This window comes from Pangasianodon hypophthalmus, chromosome 9 (assembly GCF_027358585.1).
Source record: "Pangasianodon hypophthalmus isolate fPanHyp1 chromosome 9, fPanHyp1.pri, whole genome shotgun sequence".
Taxonomy (NCBI): Eukaryota; Metazoa; Chordata; class Actinopteri; order Siluriformes; family Pangasiidae; genus Pangasianodon; species Pangasianodon hypophthalmus.
In genome coordinates this window covers 3177008-3197234 of record NC_069718.1, presented here as the reverse complement: position 1 = coordinate 3197234, position 20227 = coordinate 3177008, and the positions used below count along the sequence as shown (strand labels likewise).

Genomic DNA, 20227 nt, shown 5'->3' with positions numbered 1-20227 from the left:
TATTTAATGGCTGATTGTGGAGCTGCTTCTGTCGCACTGATATTACATGTTTTAGATCAATTACTTGCAACATTATTAAAAGGTACAAAAAAACATTATATTATTTCCCAGTATAGGAATATGGTGAAAATATGTCTACCAATAAGGTATACAGTCCCCTCTGATACTATTGGGACAGCAATTTTGGGTCAGTTAAATTATTTTATTTTTTTTTTTTTTATTTTTTTTTTTTGCTGTAGACTGAAGACATTTGAGTTTGAGATCAAAATGTGAATATGAGAAGAGAGCATAGAATTTCAGCTTTTATTTCCTGGTATTTATATGTAGATGTAAAGAAGGCTGAAAGAGGCTGAAAGAGGCTGCGGTAAAAGCCTGGAAAAGCATCACAAAAGAAGAAACCAACAGTTTGGTGATGTCAGTGAGTCGTAGGCTTGATGTAGTTATTGCAAGCAAGGGATATGCAACCAAGTATTGTCTTATTTACTTTGACTTACTTCAAAACCTATCTGTTCCTATACTTTTGCTCACCTAAAAAATGGGTTGTCTGATACAAAAGGTTCTATGATTTAACACATCTAGATTTAGAAACAAAAGCTGAAATCCTAAACTCTTAAATTCTGTCTCATATCCATTTTTTTGATCTCAAACCCAAATGTTTTGGTGTATAGCACTTACAAATGAATTGGCCTTACACACACATTTCATCACCATCTGACTATGTACAAGTCATATTCAATCTCAAAGCGCCATTCACTGCCTGTTTAAAGAAACACTGTGCGGTTGAAACATGGTATTCCTCCTTACATTTTAATCTTATAGACAATGACAGAGTAAAGCTCTACAAAAGCAGTACAAATCATGTGCAACTATTAGCAATATAAGGTCTATAAACCCTATAAAAGTACAGAAATAAAAGCAGGAAACTGCACCACACCTCTGTCCATGTGTTTATATAAAGCGTTATAAATTGTTGCTAATGTTTTCTGGGCCGTCAGGAGACACTTGTGTAGGTCACAGAGGTCAAATCAGACAGCTGCAGGTCCACTTCCTGCACAGAGAAACATCTGATAATGTGACATTTTTAGTCTGCTTTAATAGTGACATGATCTGAGCACTGCCTTCTATCAACTACATTTCCTTGTTTTTCTGTTACCTTCTCATCCGAGTCCCCGGTGAAAGAACACTTATCTGAAAAATAAGAGAATTCAACATGGACAAAGACGACAATCTCAGAAATGTCGAACACTACACAGCTTTTCACAATAACTAATGTTTTCATTACACACATTCATTCTGCACTAGTGTACGAGGGCTGCTGCGTGACATGAAGTCACAACAGGAAGTGCAGTAAATAAAGGAAAATGTGTGTGACAGGGTGAACTATGTGAATGTTGGTCTTTAAGCTGCAAGTTCTCACCTTGTAGACTGGAACAGTACAGAGAGGAGCAGGTGATGCTTATTGAAACAGAGACCACACACACACACGACAGGATTATAATAATAATAATAATAATAATAATATCTCCACAGTGTGCAGGAGGTGCAGACTGCTGTGTGTCTGAGTGATCAGTCTCACGATGTTGATCTTCTGAAACACGCAGAGGAGCACAGAGATATCAGTAAAGTATCAGAGCGGAAAGTGAGTCCGAAGACATTCTGCTCTTTTCTAACTGTAATTTAGTATTAAACACACACAACAATCAGGCTGTCTCCGATACACTGTGTAACATTAAACAACAACAAAACAATAATAACCCAAGCAAGAGAAAAGTATTTTCTGTTCTCTGTTTTAGCGGTCATCAAAGGCTTCATATTATATTTTGTTTTTATTAAACTCAATCATGAAATTGGAAAGTGAGTCACTATTTGAAACACTTATCATCCACACTGAACCGATATTCTCACAGATAATTCAGTATATTCAATGTCTAAAACCACATCAATACAGATTTTGAAATATTCAAATTTTTTTAAAGTGCTTAATCCTGCCACATCGATCAGATTATCAGAGATGATAGTATCTTCTAAACAACTAAACCTTTCAAAGAACCCATTAAACCCTGAACATAAAATAAATGTAGCCATAATTTTAATGTTGTTCTTTAAAGTGTTGTTGAACAAAAATAAAGAAACCTTGAAGAAAATGAAGCAAGAGAGGAAATGAAGTCTGGAGTGTTAGAGGCGCTAGATTTTATTGTTTGTTCATTAAAAACAAGCCTTGAAATAATACCCAAAATGTTATAAATAATATTATGAGAAATAAATATACATACTAAAACAAAATCAAATAGCAATAATCAGACTGAATAAAGTATTGGCACCCACCTGTAAAGTTCAGTCTGATGGGTTTCCCAAACTGAATATGTGTCGTTTTGTTTTGACCTCCACAGTAATAAAATCCCAGATCTGTCTCTCTAACTCCAATAATCACTAAACTGACTGAACTGCTGCTTTCTGTTATATCAAAGTGACTCACGTTCACATTATAACTGAGGATAAACTGTTTCTTCAGGTTCCCTTTTACAGCAGATATCAGCAGCTTCACCTCCTCAGATCTCAGTCGATACCATGATATCTCAGAATAATTAGTGATGTTACAGAGCAGGATGATGCTCTCTCCAGGATGGACAGATAAATGATCAGTTGAAGCAATCTGAAGGAGACACGGTGTAAAGAAAGCTAAAAGCACAACAGGAGAGCAGATTCATCATCACTGTCCAAACCAGCCTTAATGCATTAATCCATTCCTGAACATTACTCACACTCTCACAGGTACAGTGGCTAATAACACTCATTTATAGTTTACTATCTATTTTGCTAATGTGTATATGAACTCACCAAACAGCATCTGTAGAATAAATGTAGACAGGAGTTTGGCCATGTCTCACACACACCCTCCAGCACTCTGAGAAAAAGTGCTGATGTTTCACACTCAGTTTGTGGAGTTAAAAAAAAAAAAAAAAAAAAAAACAGGGTGCATTTCAGGCCTGGTTTTAGCCACATGGTCCTACATCCTGCTCTGTATTTTATCTGTCCAATAAACTGCTCACATCACGAAGGTGCATATAGATCCGAGCACAATCAACATTTTAGCAGTTTATGTTCTTTACACAGATCTACCTACAATGCTAACAAAAAAAAAAAAAAAAAAACACAACACAATGCTTTCTTCACATATCCTAAAATGGAAGGAAGATGAGGGCTACTGGTGGTGTTAACCACACGGTCTGAACAGGACATAGCACACAGCTGAACAGAAACATGAGCTCAGACCTTTACTCAGAATTCAGAGACGCTATAAATACCATTTCTGAAACGTCTTTAAATGAAAACTGACCACAGCTTTTAGAATAATTCTCACATATCTATCTATTTAATGAAACTTATTAAAAATTATTGTACTAAATGTTGTGGTCAGATGTAGACCAGATCATAGCAGGTTCTCTGTGACGTGGTGATTCATGCTGTTAAATAGTTTCTGGGCCTTCAGGAGACTCTTGTGTAGGTCACACAGGTCAAATCAGCAGTGTGTTGCAGCTTGACTTCCTGCAGAGAGACACACAGGAGCAGCAGAGAACTGTTTCATAACATCGTGTGGAGTTGAACTAATGATGCTTTACTTTAATAATGAGAAGAGTTTCTGACTCTGTTCACTAGGATTCATCAGGAGTGTTTGAGGTACCGTCTCGATCAGGTCTCTACTGCTAACACACTTGTCTGGAAGAAAACAGAATTCAATCCACATAAAATTCTGTCATAATTGACCTAAACAGCATTTATACTGCTGGTTTCATTCAGTCATTAGACACACACTCACACTCATTAGACACAAACACATTCATTAGATGCACACACATTCATCAGACACACACACACACACACACACACACACATTCATTTCTTATAACAGCACACCTTGAGTGTTTTATTTTTATTCATTTATAGTTATGTTTAATGTTGTGGAATGTCCAGGAAACAAGTTAGACAAAAAAACGCAGCTTGTCGGAAAAGTTAAAGTTACAGCTTTACCTCTGACTGTTACAAAGCGCTGACACTGGAGACTCCTTTCTTAAATTTTAAATAAACATCTACTTACAGAAAACATCACCATATCAACAATTACACACGTTTTTAATCCATTTATGTGGAGCGTCCCTGTGAATGAGCCATTACTATAGAAACGATAACATATTAGAACGAGTGCATTAATATAAAGCTGTGATTTGCAGCTGCACTAGTGTCAGAGCTGCTGTTATAGAGAATTAATCAACACCTTCTGACCAATCACAATGCAGAATTCAGCAGTGCTCTGATACAAGTACTAAACAATAATGCATCTTAAATAGTCTTCAGATAATTATTAACATTGCAGTAATTCAGTATGTAAATATAAACACAAAAACTAAATGCACTATCAACAAGCACCGTAAATAAAGTATTGGCACCCACCTGTAAAGTTCAGTCTGATGGGTTTCCCAAACTGAATGTGTGTCGTTCTGTTTCGACCTCCACAGTAATAAAATCCCAGATCTGTCTCTCTAACTCCAGTAATCACTAAACCGACTGAACTGCTGCTTTCTGTTACAACAAAGTGATTCTCGTTCACATTATAAATGAAGAAAAAGGTTTTCTTCAGGTTCCCTTTTTCAGCAGATATCAGCAGCTTCACCTCCTCAGATCTCAGTCGATACCATGATATCTCAGTATAATTAGTGATGTTACAGAGCAGGGTGATGTTCTGTCCAGGATGAGAAAATATAATAAGAGAAATATTAATATTTTTGGTGTCAGAGATTTCCTCTGTGAAATGATCCATCGATATTTTTTAAAAATTTATTCATGATTAGATTTATAATAATAATATTTTATATTATTTTATATTATTATTATTTTATATTGTATATTATTATATTAATATATATTTTATATAATAATATTTTTATATAATAATAATAATAATAAAGTTTCTTAAATGTTTTTATTTTTATTTGCCTTAATGATTTATACCGTCTCTATAAACTTGATCGATTTTGCCCATTATTTAAAAGTAAAGGCGTAAATATAAAAACATTTACCCTGGATACTCATAAATACTGTGACCTTTTGTGTGTTGGTTTTGTTATTTATTTAAATTTCAGTTTGTATAAAAGTTAAGTTGCTTTGGTTGTGTAGGAGCTTGCGGGCGCGCGCTTTCCGCTTTCGGTGTTATTACTGCTAAGTGTCTAAAAGCCGCGCCCCAGAATTGCACAAGCGGCCTGATTAACCGTAGTTTCAGGAAGAGCGGCTGCTTTAAGTATAAAAGCAGTATTTAAGTATAATTAAGTATAATTTCAGTGTTTTCAGTAGTAATTAACTCTTTTTACCAGAGGCCAAAAAATAGAATTTGTGCCTGGTTTTGAGATTCCCGTGTTCAGCACTGAACACTCCACAGTAGTGGTTAATGGCTCTTATGAAAGTAGATGAAAGTGGGCGCCACTGGGGGTCTCCTCTTCAAAGAGTGGAGAAGGTTAGTGGTAAAAAAAGGGATCCTGTATCGCAGCGTTAGAGACTGCCATAAAGGGGTGGTGGAGCAACTAATACTGCCAGAAAAGCTGTGTGAAACCATCAAAACAGCCCTTCACAATGAGAGGACACTACAGATGATAAGAGAAAGATTTTACTGGCCAAGAATGTTCCAGGAGATCAAGGCTTGGTGCAAACAGTGTGAGAGGTGCAGCCTTAGAAAAACTCCCACAGCCAACGTCAGGGCCCCCCTTGTCAGTATCCTTACCAGTGCCCCCATGGAGCTGGTCTGTGTGGACTTCTTGATGCTGGAGAAAGCCAAGGGTGGTATGGAGAATGTGCTCATTGTTACGGATCACTTTTCTTGCTACACGCAGGCCTACCCCACCAGGGACCAAAAGGCAGGCACAGTAGCCAGGGTCTTGTGGAGGAATTTCTTCTGCTGTTTTGGGTTCCCTGCAAGGTTACATGCTGATCAAGGGTGCAATTCTGAAAGTGCAATTGTGAAGGAGCTATGCAAGTGTGCTGGCATCACTAAAACCCACACCATGCCCTACCACCCCCAGGGCAACGGGCTGCTCGCGACATGACTCCACTGGCTATAGCCCATTCTACCTTATGTTTGGTAGACATCCCAGGCTCCCGGTGGACCTCATCTTCGGGTCCCCCGCAACGAACCAGCTGTGTGAATACAGCGAGTATGTCCAGACCCTGTATGACTCCCTGACGCAGGCCTATGCCCTGGCTAATCCGACATCTCAGCTGGCAAAAGGACAACAGAAAAAGTATTATGACAAAAAGAGCTAAGAGTGAAGACTTCAGTCCAGGAGATAGAGTCTTAGTCAAGGTCTGTCATGTGGAGGGGAAGCAGAAGTTGGGAGATTGATGGGAGGCATGGCCATATGTTGTGGTCAGGAAGCAACCAGGTTTGCCTGTGTACTTGGTGCGGCCAGAGGATGGAGGAGCGGAGAGAGTGGTTCATAGAAACCTTTTGACGCAGTGTATGTTTCTTCCAGTGGAACGAAACGAAGGAGTGATCGTAGAAGGGGGCGAGTCAGATGGTGAGATAAGTGAGGCAGGCATTGAATTGGAGGGCGAAGAGGGAACAGGGGATGATGGTTCAGATGAGATTCTGGACAGAGCCCTGATTGGAACAGCTGATGAAGAGGGGAGGCAAATGAGCACAGAGGAGGCTGACATCTGGACAGAAGAAACAAGTAAAGGAGAGGGAGTGCTTGTGACTGGTAGTGGTGCCACCTCCACTCAAGGGCCCAACCCTCCAAGAAGAAACCCAAGAAGAAGCCGGCATTTGATTGTCATAGATCAGACCACATTTGAGTTTTGGTTAATCAGATGGCTGGGACGCCATCAATTGAAGAAGGTGTGGATGTAGGGCAGTGTATTGTGTTGTCCACAAGATGTTGCTATGACACTGTTGTGTTAGCGCAGATTCAAGTATCTTTAGCGCTTTTTGAGCCTCTTGATGTACCGTAGTGTTGATACGCGTGTAGTGCGCCATCTTTTTTTCAGTTCATGTTGTCAACACTATAGATGCCGTGCTGTGGAATAAACAGTCAAGCCACGATCCTGAACCCCTCTGTGTCCACGTCTCCTCTCTACCACCACCCACGAACACACACAACACAGCGCAGAGTATCAGCGGTGGTGCTAGAGGCCAGTAAGCATGCAGAGAGAGAGAGGGCTACATATATATATATACAAAATACACACACTCACACACACACACATATATGTATATAGTATGTGTGTATATATATGACTAGAGATTAGAAAAAAAGAGGAAAATGTGACACTGAGGCAGTCCTTGACTAGGGCAGAGTATTTACGAAAACAGTGTGTACTAGCCGAATTTGATATGGTGTGCTTTGGGGAGCTGTTGTTATCACAGCTGTGTGTCTTTGGAGTGTCCGGTGCAGATCAAAGTCAAAACAAAGCATATTCTGTGATGAAGGTCCTCTGGGAGAAAGAAAAATTAGCCGGGGAGGAAAATGCACAAATATAATCAAGCAAATCTAAGAACTCAGGAGATCGTACAATTTAGTCGGGCACCTGGTTCTGCATGGCCCCCAACTTTATGTCCCCTTGCAGGGCCGTGAGACCCCTAGTCATCTCCTCCTGGCGCGTGACCATGATTGCAGACTGGGTCGCGTTGGATTTACACAGTTCCGAAAACATATTCGTGATGGTATCCAAGCGTCGGGGGATGTCCACGGATTGTAGATGGTACAGTTCCTCAATCCGTGTCACCTTCTGATGTAATGCCCTCACCTGGTCAGCAACGGCTCCACAATGGTGTGTGATGACAGCTGACAGCTTGGGGGATTCTTTATTGGCTGCCTGCTTTCCAATTTGTCGATAGATCAGGAACATCCCCAGGCCAATCATCAGGACACCTGCTATCAAAAATCCAAATATGTAGACATCTTCGACGTCTTCTAGGGACAGAGGTGCCAGACAGACAATGTTCCACTTACCTTACCTTCGTGAAAGGATCGTATCAATTGCGTTGAGGGACCAGCTTATCAATTCCATAATTTAGGATTCGAGAAGCTTCACCAGCAGAAGGAAAAATAGAGACGAGACAGGAGAGGCACACAGACACAGCAGAGAGAGGAAAAAATGCGACCGCCTCCAGCGAGAGTCAGAGAGAGATATAGTGCCCCTCGATGCTTTAAAGATGAAACCTGCAGCAGACAAAAGAAAAGAAAAAGAGATATTGCATGTTTCACGTGTGTCTGATAACGTGAGTTTTCACAGCTATGCATCTCCCAGTGAGATCCTCTTAAATACTTCGCAGAGGAGGACGATGTGATTTCCACCCTCTCTCAGCTGATAAATAATCGCTCTGACGCCCTGGAGAAAATGGTGGAGGACAACGCTCTTAAACTTGAAGGACTCAAAAAAACTGTGGACTTTGTCTGTGCTAAACTGAATGATATTAAAGGGAGGGTCGGGCACTTCGAAGTTAGACTTGTTACTGAGGAAAAGAAGATGGAGCTCTGTAAAAAAAGAATCGAATACCTGAAAAAGAAAATGAAAATATCAGAGCCGAATCCATCCGCATTTGTGTGGCCACCTTTCCACAGAAGGGCAAAACTTTTCCAGATAAGATTGATACTGTCCACCGCATTGGGAGGAGAATTTCGAAGACCGCAAGGCCACAAGCGATCATTGCTGTGTCACCAGCATAAATCGGAAAAGAACACACTTATCTTAATACTTTCATCTGTTTACTGAAGCACTGCAAGACAAAACATTCCTCCTTCACTTATATGTATGCATGACAATCCCTTACAACAACTCCCCCTAGTGGTACTTCTTAACCAACAGACTTCATAATTGAACACAACATCTCCCCCTAACTTAACAATAAAACCTGTACTTCCGTGGCAATTGTACAGCAATACAAACATCAACAAAAGTTCAGGAATTTACTATATCTTGATTAGTTTTTCTCTTTTATACTTTACCCATTTACTGAACAATGTCTTGTTAACCAAGCATGTACAACATGAACATTTATATGAATATTAGAACAGTTTGACTTAACCTAAGACATATCTTGGTTTCAATCTTACTATCAAGGTTTACGTTACATAGTCCTTCAGCCACATTGGCTTCCTTCTGACATGCTGTCCTTCTGTTGGTCTATCAACACTTTCTGTTGTTGAGGCAGAGCTTGGTTGTTCCGCTGACCCGAGATCTCTATGCAGTGGTGCCAGATGAGACGTCCCATGTCCGTCCATAATTCAGTTCGTAGCTGTACTTTCCTCTTCTCCTGATAATCTGTATAGGGTCACTGAATTTTGAGGTTCCTTTCATAACATGTGCTAGTTTTCTCACACCTACACAATCCCCTTTCCCTTAGCTTTGGAATTTTTGCTTTCCATTTTGTATCCAGGTACACTTTCATTTTTAGTTGTTTCTTCTTTGCTTTCATTCTCAGTCTCCTTGTAGCAGGGGTTATGCTGCATGGCGTGAGAATTGACAACTTTGTTCTCATCTTTCTTCCGAACAAAAGCTCAAAAGGAGACGTTCCTGTAGTGGCGTGAGGAGTAGCTCTGTACATTTGCAAGAATTCTACCACAAAGGAAGTCCATGGAGCTCTTTCTCTTTGTGCAGTCAGAATAGCATCCTTCAGTACCTTATTCCAACGTTCGACCACTCCATTTCCTTCAGGATGGTATATGAATTCGATATGAATGCTACTTATGGCCATTTTGAGTAATAGTCAATTAATGTAATAGCATATCTGCAGCTAGCAGGACCTATCTCAAAAGGACCCACCAAATCTATGTCAAGTTTCTGCTAAGGGCCCGCTGGATACTGAACAAGAGTCAGCAGTGCATGTGTGGTTCTAGCTGTCTTATCGTGAAGCTGGCAGGTGACACAGGTTGCAATGGTGGACTGTACTTGTAAATCCATCTTAGGCCAACAATATAGCTCTCTCAGCCTTTGCTTGGTCCTCACAATTCAGAGCGACCATTCTCCACTGAACATCGATGGATCCTCCGTGGAGATCGTGAAGAACATCAAATTCCTTGGTGTTCATCTGACGGAGAACCTTAACTGGTCACTCAACACCAGCTCCATCAGCAAGAAAGCCCAGCAGCGTCTCTACTTCCTAAGAAGGCTGAGGAAAGCCCATCTGCCACCCCCTATCCTGACCATGTTCTACAGAGGGACCATCGAGAGCATCCTGAGCAGCTGCTCAGCGGATAGTGAGGACAGCTGAGAAGATCATCGGATTCTCTCTCCCCTCTGTCACGGACATTTACACCACACACTGCATCCGAAAGGCCAACAGCATTGTGGACGACCCCACACACCCCTCTCACACACTCTTCACACTACTGCCATCAGGGAAGAGGTTCTGAAGCATTCGGGCTCTCACAACCAGACTGTGCAATAGTTTTTTCCCTCAAGCCATCAGGCTTCTCAACACACACAACTGAACTGGAACTAAACTCACACACACATACTCACACACACACACACTCACACTCATTCAACTTCATACATTCATTAAGTTATCACAAACAAGTTGGCTTGTTCGACTGTTTACATTGTACATTCCACCACTACTACTGCTGCTCTGCTCGGTTCTTTTTGCACATCACTGGCACTGCCACTTTAATACTTGTAAATTTGCACATTGCACTGTATATAGATATATATACAGTAGGTTACGGGTTGCTGCTATTTTGTGTTTGTGTACTTGTCCTGTACAGTACTTGTCCTGCACTGTCTCATGTTGTCTGTTCTGCACTGTTTTGTTGTTGCACTATTTGCACTAGGTTGCACACGATGCACTTTATGTGGCTAGGACAACTTAGTCTAGTCCTCAGCTCTGTGTTTTGTAACTCTATGTTGTGTGAGGTGACGATGTTGTCTTATGTAGCACCAAGGTTCTGGAGAAACGTTGTCTCATTTCACTGTGTACTGTGTCAGCTATATATAGTTGAAATGACAATAAAAGCCTCTTGACTTGACTTGACAATTCCTTGAAGGAACTCGTGAGCTAGAGTGACCAACCTTGAATGTAACTGAGTGGTACAATCAACCTATGTGTTCCTCTCAACACACGAGTCATGAATCGACAGTTCATCTCTTACCAGAAAGTAAGGAATCACGTCATCAGGCAGAGTTTTAGCTGTTGCCAGCCAACCGTTCTCAACATACTTGTGGAGTTTGGCGAGCTCAGGGCAGGATGAGCACTCAACAGTGAACTTGGTCAGCGGCACAGCTGAAGTCAATGCTTGATGGTCCGACCTCAACTTGAATTTGATGCCCCACAGATACGTTCTCCAGCGCTCAGTGGTCCAGACGCAAGCAAGAGCTTCTTTTTCGACTACTGAGTATTTCCTCTCTGTAGTGGTCAGGGCTCTGGAAGGGAAAGCCACAGACCTTTCCGATTTATCTGGATGGAGCTGGGTCAGAACACCACCGATACTGTAATCCAATGTGTATGTTGTGACAATTGTATCCAATGCAGGGTCAAATAAAGCCAGTGCAGAGCTCTGTGCAATCAGTTCTTTGACTGTCTGGAAACTCTTCTGAGCTTTGGTAGTCCATGTGAAGTTTGCTCTAAGCACATTTCTCATAGGTTTGACTACGGCTGCAAAGTTTGGAATGAATTTTGCATACCATGCCGTAAGACCTAAAAACGATCTTAGTGTAGACACGTCCAAAGGAGGTGGAGCATTACATATTGCCTCCAGGTGACTGTTATCTGGCATCAATCCCTCTTTAGAGATGATATGGCCCAGGAACGTGAGTTTTTCCTGGTGAAATTTACATTTCTGCTTATTTAGACACAGCCCTGCTTCTTGAAGTTTGCGCAGCACTGTTTTTAGGTGAGCATCATGACTAGCAATAGAGTCACCAAACAAGGTGACATCATCGAGATAACACTGGACACCTGGAACATCTGTGAGGATTGTGGACATAAATTTTTGGAATGCTGCCGGGGCTGAAGCTAATCCATAGCAGACTCTTTTGTAATGGAACAGACCCTCGTGTGTTATGAATTCAGTAAGGTCTCTGCTATCTTCATGTAAGGGGACCTGATGGTAGGCATTTGCAAGATCAATTGTGGAAAACAGCACTGCACCTCTCAGCTGTGAAAACAGATCCTCAATGTGTGGAATGGGGTAACTGTCCACAACGATTGCCTTGTTCGGATCCCTGAGATCCACACACATTCTGATATCCCCCGATTTCTTCTGGTTCACTACTATAGGTGATACCCAGGGTGAAGCATCTACACTTTCAATAACGTCTGATGCTAGCAAACGGTTCAGTTCTGTTGACACAGCGTCCCTCACAGAAAACGGTAATCGACACAGTTTCTGTTGCACAGGTGCAACATCTTGGCACAGCCAAAACTTGCTGTGGAGTTTGACACCTGAAACACAGATTCTTTGGCAGTGAGTACGGTGTTTCCCTTTATGCACAGATTCAAGGAAGATATTAAGTCCATGCCCATTAGTGGGTTTCCACTTTTCACAATATAGAATGTAGCGGGTACTGAACAATATCCATGTGTTGCCTGAGTGTTAATGCGTCCCAGCACAGGAAGGTTATCCTTGGAATATGTGACAAGATGCACATCAGCATGTTCAAGAGGCAATTGAAGCAGTGTAGCATGCTTTCTAGTATCAGGCCAGTCATTCCCCTCTGCATGAATTGCCAACAGATAGTTTTCAAACATCTGTATCCATGTACTGAAAAGAATTGCAGGTTCCCCCGGGCATTGCAAATATGTAGAAGGAAGATTAACTGCCATCCTCGTCGCCAATTTTCTGTGTCACCAGCATAAATCAGAAAAGAACACACTTATCTGAATACTTTCATCTGTTTCACCTGCAGGCGAACGGTCTTAGGTTTACCAAGGATCTTACTGCTTTTGACCGGCTGCTATGGCTGGCTGTTGAAAAGGCCCACAAGGAGGGGAAAAGGGCGCACTTTGTGGGTCATCATGCGTTCATCGAAGGCTCTGAATTTAACCCTGTGTAAGTCTGTTCAAACTGTTGATCATTTCAAGAGAGATTTTTCAAGTTCTAGTTTCCTTTTCGTTACGAATCAGGTCACTATTAACGGCTGTAAACATTCTTGACTTGGTTTCGTCAGCAGCAGTGCTCATGTTTTCAAACTCAGAAAGCTCTGTTCATCTTTTTTCATTGTTAAGAGTTCTTTTTGTATGTCTATTTCTGTTATTTCTCTCAATGCCAGGGGTCTTAGAGACAACACCAAAAGGAAAGCTTTATTCCTGTATGCTAAATTGTTCAAGACTGACTTTCGTTTTTTTCAAGAGTCCCACTCCGTCACAAGTTATACTGCTTTTTGGAAAAATCAGTGGAACAATGACGTTTGGATGGCTCACGGTTTGGAACATTCAGCTGGAGTTTTAATTTTGAAAAACCTTTTTGCTGGGGACATTTTGCACCATTTTAGCGACCCGAATGGACACTTTCTGTTTTTGGTAATCTGTTTAAATAATACTGTGATAATTCTAATTAATATATATGGGTATAATAGTTCTTGTGAAAATGACTTACTGCTTGAAGCAATTGAAGAAAAAATTATACTATTGTAAAGAATCGCTGGAGGTGGGTTGTGTAGGATCCATAAGCAGTTTAATAGCAAACAAATCCAAAACAGCAGGCAGAAAACATAAACAAGCAACAAGAGCAAAGTCCGAAAAACCAGGAAGTCAAGCAGCGAGGTAACCAAATCCAAAACACAAGGCAAAGGCAGTAATTCGTAAACAGGGTCATACACAAAAGGCAAAACAAATACACAATGGCAGAGAGAAAAGGCTTGGTAATGTCCCGAAAACAATACTTCGCGTCCTAGCATGGTGAATGCGCTACTTAAATGTCCGTAAAACCCCGGAAGTGTTCCTCGTGGGTGGCGTCAAAACTCGGGCGAGGGCTCCCTCTGGCGGGCAGGTGCTGGTGGTGACGCGACAACTATAGCTTAATGCATACCCAAATGCTTTAATTTTCATTGGTGGTGAATATTGTGCCTGATAATATTTAAAATATTTATGGATAAATTTGATATTATCGATATTTGGAGGGTGAAATTCCCGAATATTAGATTTTATACTTGGAGTAACAAAAGTTGTTCTAGACAGTCTCGTATAGACTATTGGCTGGTTTCTCAGTCTGTCAGAGATTTTAATGTTTATGTTAGCATTCTACCTTCCCCCATGACTGACCATAAGGCGATTCTTATTCAGTCCCCTCTATCTTCTGTTTTCTCTCCTTCAAGATCTAGAGCCTCTTACTGGAAGCTTAACTCTTCTTTGCTTAAGCATGATCAGTTGAGAAAAAACATCTTATTTTTGATTGAATATTACTGGATCAAAGCACAAAAGGAAGACAAATGTGGCCCTAACTGGGAGCTTCTTAAACACGAAGTTAGCAAATGTGCTAAATGTTTTGGTAGTAATCTAACGAAACTCAAAAGACATGAAGAGGAGACTGTCATCTCTAAAATATTGTCCCTCTTTAGTATAATGCAGGATGGTTTGTCAGATTCTGAGCTAACAGAATTTGCTGATCTGCAAACTCAGTTGGATTCAATCTACAAGTATAAGGCAGAGGGCTCTTTTGTTCGCTCTAGAAGAAGATGGTTAGAGCAAGGTGAGCAAAGTACAGCATATTTCTTTAGAATGGAAAAGAATATTTCTAGAAATTTAATAATCAATTCTTTAAATATTAATGGTACCGTTACTTCTGACTCTAAAGTAATCAGCTCATTTTGTGCAAATGTCTATTCTAATCTTTGGCGATTTATGTTTAAGATGTGACAGAATTCACATACGGTGTTTGTAAGGTTTTTCCCTTTAAGAGAGTTTTTTGGCTTGTGGGTTGTTCGGAATATAAAGTTAGCCAGTTCACAGCTTCAGCATCCAGCTCGCATGTCGTCTCCACTCATTTAATTGCACGAACACCCACATGTGGTGACCCCGATGCTCTTGGACGTTTCCAGAGTTTTTTTTGTCATTGTTGTGGAAGACGAAATGACGGCCAATGCGGTTGCACTCAAGTTACCGGAGTTTTGGGAGCAGCAAGCCGTGGCACAGTTTGCACAGGTGGAGGCGCAGTCCGCTCTGCGCGACATCACTGTGGATGACACAAAGTATTACTACGTCGTGGGTTCACTCAGCAGCTCCACGGCATCGCGAGCTGTAAGCCTGTTAAACGAACCCCAGGAGAGGGACAAGTATGGCGCCCATAAGACTTACCTGTTGAGAACTTTTGGTTTGACTGAATCAGAGCGTGCGAGGCAGCTTCTTTCATTACCAGGACTGGGTGATGCAAAGCCCTCTGAGCTTATGGATCACATGTTGACATTGTTAGGTGAACATAAGCCCTGCTTTATATTCAAGGTGCTGTTTCTTCGACAAATGACAGATCAAGTCCGCACGGCTTTGGCCGGCACGACAATTACGGACTTATGAGAGCTGGCTAAAATGGCGGACAGAGTTGTGCTGTACCAAGATGTTTCAACACCTCCATTAATCCGCTGTTAGGAGCAGCTAATTGGGTTGCACCAGCACCACCATGGCGAACCGACTCTGGATTTTGTTTTTATCATGCTTGTTTTGGGGACAGGGCCAAGAAGTGTCGTTTGCATGTAATTTCCGTGGTAAGAGTACCACACAGTCTGTGAATGCTGGACCGTGGACACACTGGCTGCCTTCTCTTCATTACGGATGATATATCAGGACGAGATTTTCTCTGTGACACTGGGGCTCAGGTGAGTGTGCTGCCGGCAACACCTTTCGATGCACGTTCTGAGCTTAAGAGCAACTTACTGGAGGCTGCTAACGGCAGCAAAATCCCAACATACAGTAAGCGCCAGGTTAAGTTGTGTTTTAACGGGCACCGTTTCACTTGGGATTTTGTTGTGGCTAAGGTAGCTCGTCCTTTGCTGGGGGCTGATTTCCTGTGCGCAAACGGTTTGTTGGTTGATGTGCAGAACCGCCGTTTATTCGATGCCAAAGATTTCAGTTCTTTTCTGTGTACGCTCAGTGTTTTTTCAACAACAACCTTGTCAAACGCTTCAGAGCCTAGCTGTGAATTTTTGCACATGCTCACTGAGTTTTCCGACATAACTCAGCCAACTTTTTCTACGGCGACACCGAAACATTGTGTCGAGCATCACATTTTTACTACAGGTCCACCTGTGTATGCTCATGTTCGCCGTCTTGACTCATCGAAAATAGCTGCCCCTAAAGCTGAGTTTGCGTACATGGAAGAGTTAGGCATTGTACGCCGTTCAAATAGTCCTTGGGTTTCTCCTTTACACATGGTGCTTAAGTCAGATGGTAGTTACCGTCCGTGTGATGATTATCGCAGACTCAATGATGTTACAATTCCCGATCGCTACCCTGTTCCGCATATTCAAGATTTTTCGGCACGGCTAGCTGGAAAAGCGATTTTTTTCCAAGGTAGACCTTGTGCGGGGGTACCACCAAGTACCAGTCCACCCGGACAACATTCTGAAAACTGCCATTATCACCCCTTTTGGGTTGTTTGAGTTTTTGCGAATGCCATTCGGCCTGAAAAATGCCGCTCACACTTTTCAAAGGCTCATGGATTCTGTGTTACAGGGTCTGGACTTTCTTTTTGTCTACCTAGATGACATTTTGGTTGCAAACACATCCAAGGAAGAACATTTGTCGCATCTCCGCTCACTTTTCGACCGCCTTAGTGCTCACGGCCTTATCTTTAACCCCGCCAAATGTCAGTTCGGCCTTTCATCCATCGATTTTCTGGGACACAGAATTACCAGCGCCGGCGTGGTTCCATTGCCTTCACGGGTGGCTGCGGTTAAGGGTTTTCCATTGCCGCCTACGGTTAAAGCTCTCCAAGAATTCCTGGGAATGGTTAATTTCTATCACAGATTTATTCCCAAAGCAGCTGAGCTTATGTGCCCCCTCTATAGGGCCCTTAAACGCAGTACCCTTTGTCACATACTCAAGTGGTCCGATGAAATGATTGGAGCTTTTGACAGCACTAAACAGGCTTTAGCAGAGGCTGCCATGTTGGTGCATCCACTTCCGGACAGTCCAATCGCTATTGCTACAGATGCATCTGATTTCGCTGTTGGGGCTGTCCTGGAACAGTCGGTGCATGGGCATTGGCGGCCACTTGCATTCTTTAGCCGCCAACTTCGTCCAAATGAACAAAAATACAGTGCGTTCGATCGGGAGTTGCTTGGCTTTTACCTCGCCATTCGACATTTTCGTTTTTCACTCGAAGGCCGGCACTTCACTGCTTTTGTCGATCACAAGCCATTGACTTTCGCTATGTCAAAGGTTTCAGAGCCATGGTCTGCCCACCAGCAACGACACCTGGCTTACATTTCAGAATTTACTACGGATCTTCAACACGTTGCAGGGAAGTCCAATGTGGTAGCAGATTGCCTGTCGCAGGCGAGCACCAATACACTTGGGGGTGAATTACTCCGGTATGGCTGCGGACCAGTGTTCCAATCCGGAAGTCCAGTCCTTGAAGACAGGTGTCACAAGCCTTAAATTGGCTGACGTCATGTTTGACAAGGCTGGCGTTTCGCTTCTTTGTGATGTTTTATTCGTTGTACCCAAGAACTGGAGACGGCACGTTTTTGACGTCATCCATGGTTTGTCGCATTCATCACACTACAGCTTATCACCCACACGCGAATGGTCTGTGTGAACACTTTCACCGATCCATGAAGTCTGCCCTGAGAGCTGCCTTGAAGGATGACAACTGGTATGACTGGCTCCCATGGGTGTTGCTGGGACTTCGTATGGCACCTAAGGAGGATTTACTTGCTTGTTCAGCGGAATTGGTTTATGGCCAGACATTTAGGGTGCCTGGTGACTTTGTGCCTGATACCGACAACCCGTGGTCTGGCCCACCTAACCGTACCACCCTGCGCAGCCATGTCTCCACTTTCGTCCCAGTGCCCACCTCTCAGCACGGCCTTCGCAAGACTTGGGTTCCCAGCGATCTGTTGTCTACAAAATTTGTGTTCGTTCGACATGATGCGAACAGGGGGCCATTGAAACCTCCATATGATGGACCGTTCCAGGTTCTGGAATCCTTGGACAAGACGTTCGTTATTGATGTAGGAGGGAGGTCAGAATGTGTCTCAATTGATCGCCTTAAACCAGCTCACAGAGACCTGGATTGGCCAGCTGAGGTGGCTGTGGCACCCCAACGTGGACGACCTGCCTTTGTCAACCCGTCTGGCAAGTTTGTTGTTCGAGCTTCTCCTGCTGATAGCTCACTGCAGGTGACCCATACAAGAGCGGGATGCAGCATTCGTGCTCCTGACAAACTGAATGTGTAGATTTCTGTGAATTCTGGGGAGGCTTGTGTGGCGACTTATGTTTAAAGATGTGACAGAATTCACGTACGGTGTTTGTAAGGTTTTCCCCTTTAAGAGATCAGAGTTTTTTGGCTTGTGGGTTGTTCGGAAAATAAAGTTAGCCAGTTCACGGCTTCAGCATCCAGCTCGCATGTTGTCTCCACTCATTTAATTGCAAGAACACCTACATCTTTACAAGTCTAATTATTGCAAGAATTCAGCTTTATCTTTTTTTCAGTCTTTGAAGGATATTAGAACCTAGATTTTTCTAGGAACCTAAACCTAGAAAAGATACTCTTTTGCTTGATAACTGACATCCAATTTGTCTGTTAAATTGTGATTATAAGATATTAGCTCTGTTACTGGCTAAAAGACTTAAACGTGTTCTGGGTACAATAATAGATAAAACCCAATCAGGCTTTATTCCAAAGAGACATATTGCTAACAGTATATGCCTTGTCTTAGATTTATTAGATTATGATGACTTGATTAGTGAAGAAAGTTTTTTTTTTTTTTTTTAGATTTTTATAAAGCCTTTGATTCCCTTGAACATGATTTTATTTTACAATCCCTATGTAAGTTTGGTTTCGGTGATTTCTTTTGCAAAACTGTCTGAACTTTATACAATAATGGCAACTGCTCAATTAATCTTAAATTTGGCACTTCTCCAAGGTTTGATATGTCTAGAGGGGTTCGCCAGGGTTGCCCGGTTTCACCTTATTTGTTCTTGATAGCTGCTCAACTACTTACTACCTTTTTGTCTAATAGTCAATTGCAAGGTATTAATATAGGTGATAAACATATTCTTATAAGCCAATGAGCTGATGACACCACACTCTTCTTAAAAAATGATTTACAGATTCCTATCGCTCTTGATCTTATTAATATCTTTTCTAAAGCCTCTGGTCTACGCTTGAATTTAGATAAATGTGAACTTCTGCCTTTAAAATCTTGTTCTGCCCCTTTCTTGCACGATATTCCTGTTAAATCTCAAGTAAACTATTTAGATGTAATTATTTGTAAAGATGATAATGCTAGAGGAAGATTAAACTTTGATCCAGTAATTACTAAAGCTGAGAAAAAGTTAAACTCCTGGCTCCAAAGAGACTTGTCTTTACGAGGTAGGGCTCTCCTCGCCAAAGCAGAGGGTATTTCCAGATTAATCTATCCAGCTCTTTCATTGTATGTCGATAAATCAGTTAGTGTACAGGTTGATAGAATGCTTTTTGACTTCTTATGGAAACATAAGAGACATTACATCAAAAAATCGGTTGTCATAAACAGCTTTGAGCAAGGAGGTCTTAATTTGCTTGACTTTGCTTCTTTAAACAATACATTTAAGATAAATTGGTTGAGGCAGTTCTTGAATGATTCCGAATCCATATGGAACACTATTCCCAATTTTGTTTTTTTCTAAAATTGGCAGTCTCCCCTTTCTGATGGTATGCAACTATAATATCTCTAAATTGCCCATCAAATTATCAAATTTCCATAAGCAGGTGCTTTTGGCCTGGCACTTAATTTACAAACACAATTTTAGTCCCCACAGGTATTACATTTGGAATAAGATATTCGATACAAAAATAAATCTCTTTTTTTTCCAGATTGGTTTAACAAGAATATTCTTTTGGTTTCTCAGCTCATAAACTCAAATGGTTATTTGTTTTCTTATTCTGAGTTCCTAACTAATTACTGTATTCCTGTCACCCCGCGAAACTTTGCCATAGTGATGGATGCTATCCCCAGTGGAGCTATTGCACTTTTAAAAAACTCATCTGATTCTTTACCCTTTTCTATTTCATGGACACATCCCTGTGAAACCGCAATAGGG

General features: G+C 41.6%; 1 protein-coding gene across 1 annotated transcript; it reads right to left on the bottom strand.

Moving 5' to 3' along the window:
• Positions 1-1077: 1077 nt before the first annotated feature.
• LOC128318804 (uncharacterized) lies at positions 1078-4843 on the bottom strand. Its single transcript, XM_053236724.1, has 5 exons — positions 4450-4843; positions 2839-3717; positions 2326-2679; positions 1418-1588; positions 1078-1188 (listed from the first exon to the last, which is right to left on the bottom strand). The coding sequence occupies exons 2-5, from the start codon at positions 2879-2881 to the stop codon at positions 1082-1084; spliced, it is 675 nt and encodes a 224-aa protein (XP_053092699.1). The 5' UTR covers positions 2882-3717; positions 4450-4843; the 3' UTR covers positions 1078-1081.
• Between the last annotated feature and the right edge of the window lie 15384 nt (positions 4844-20227).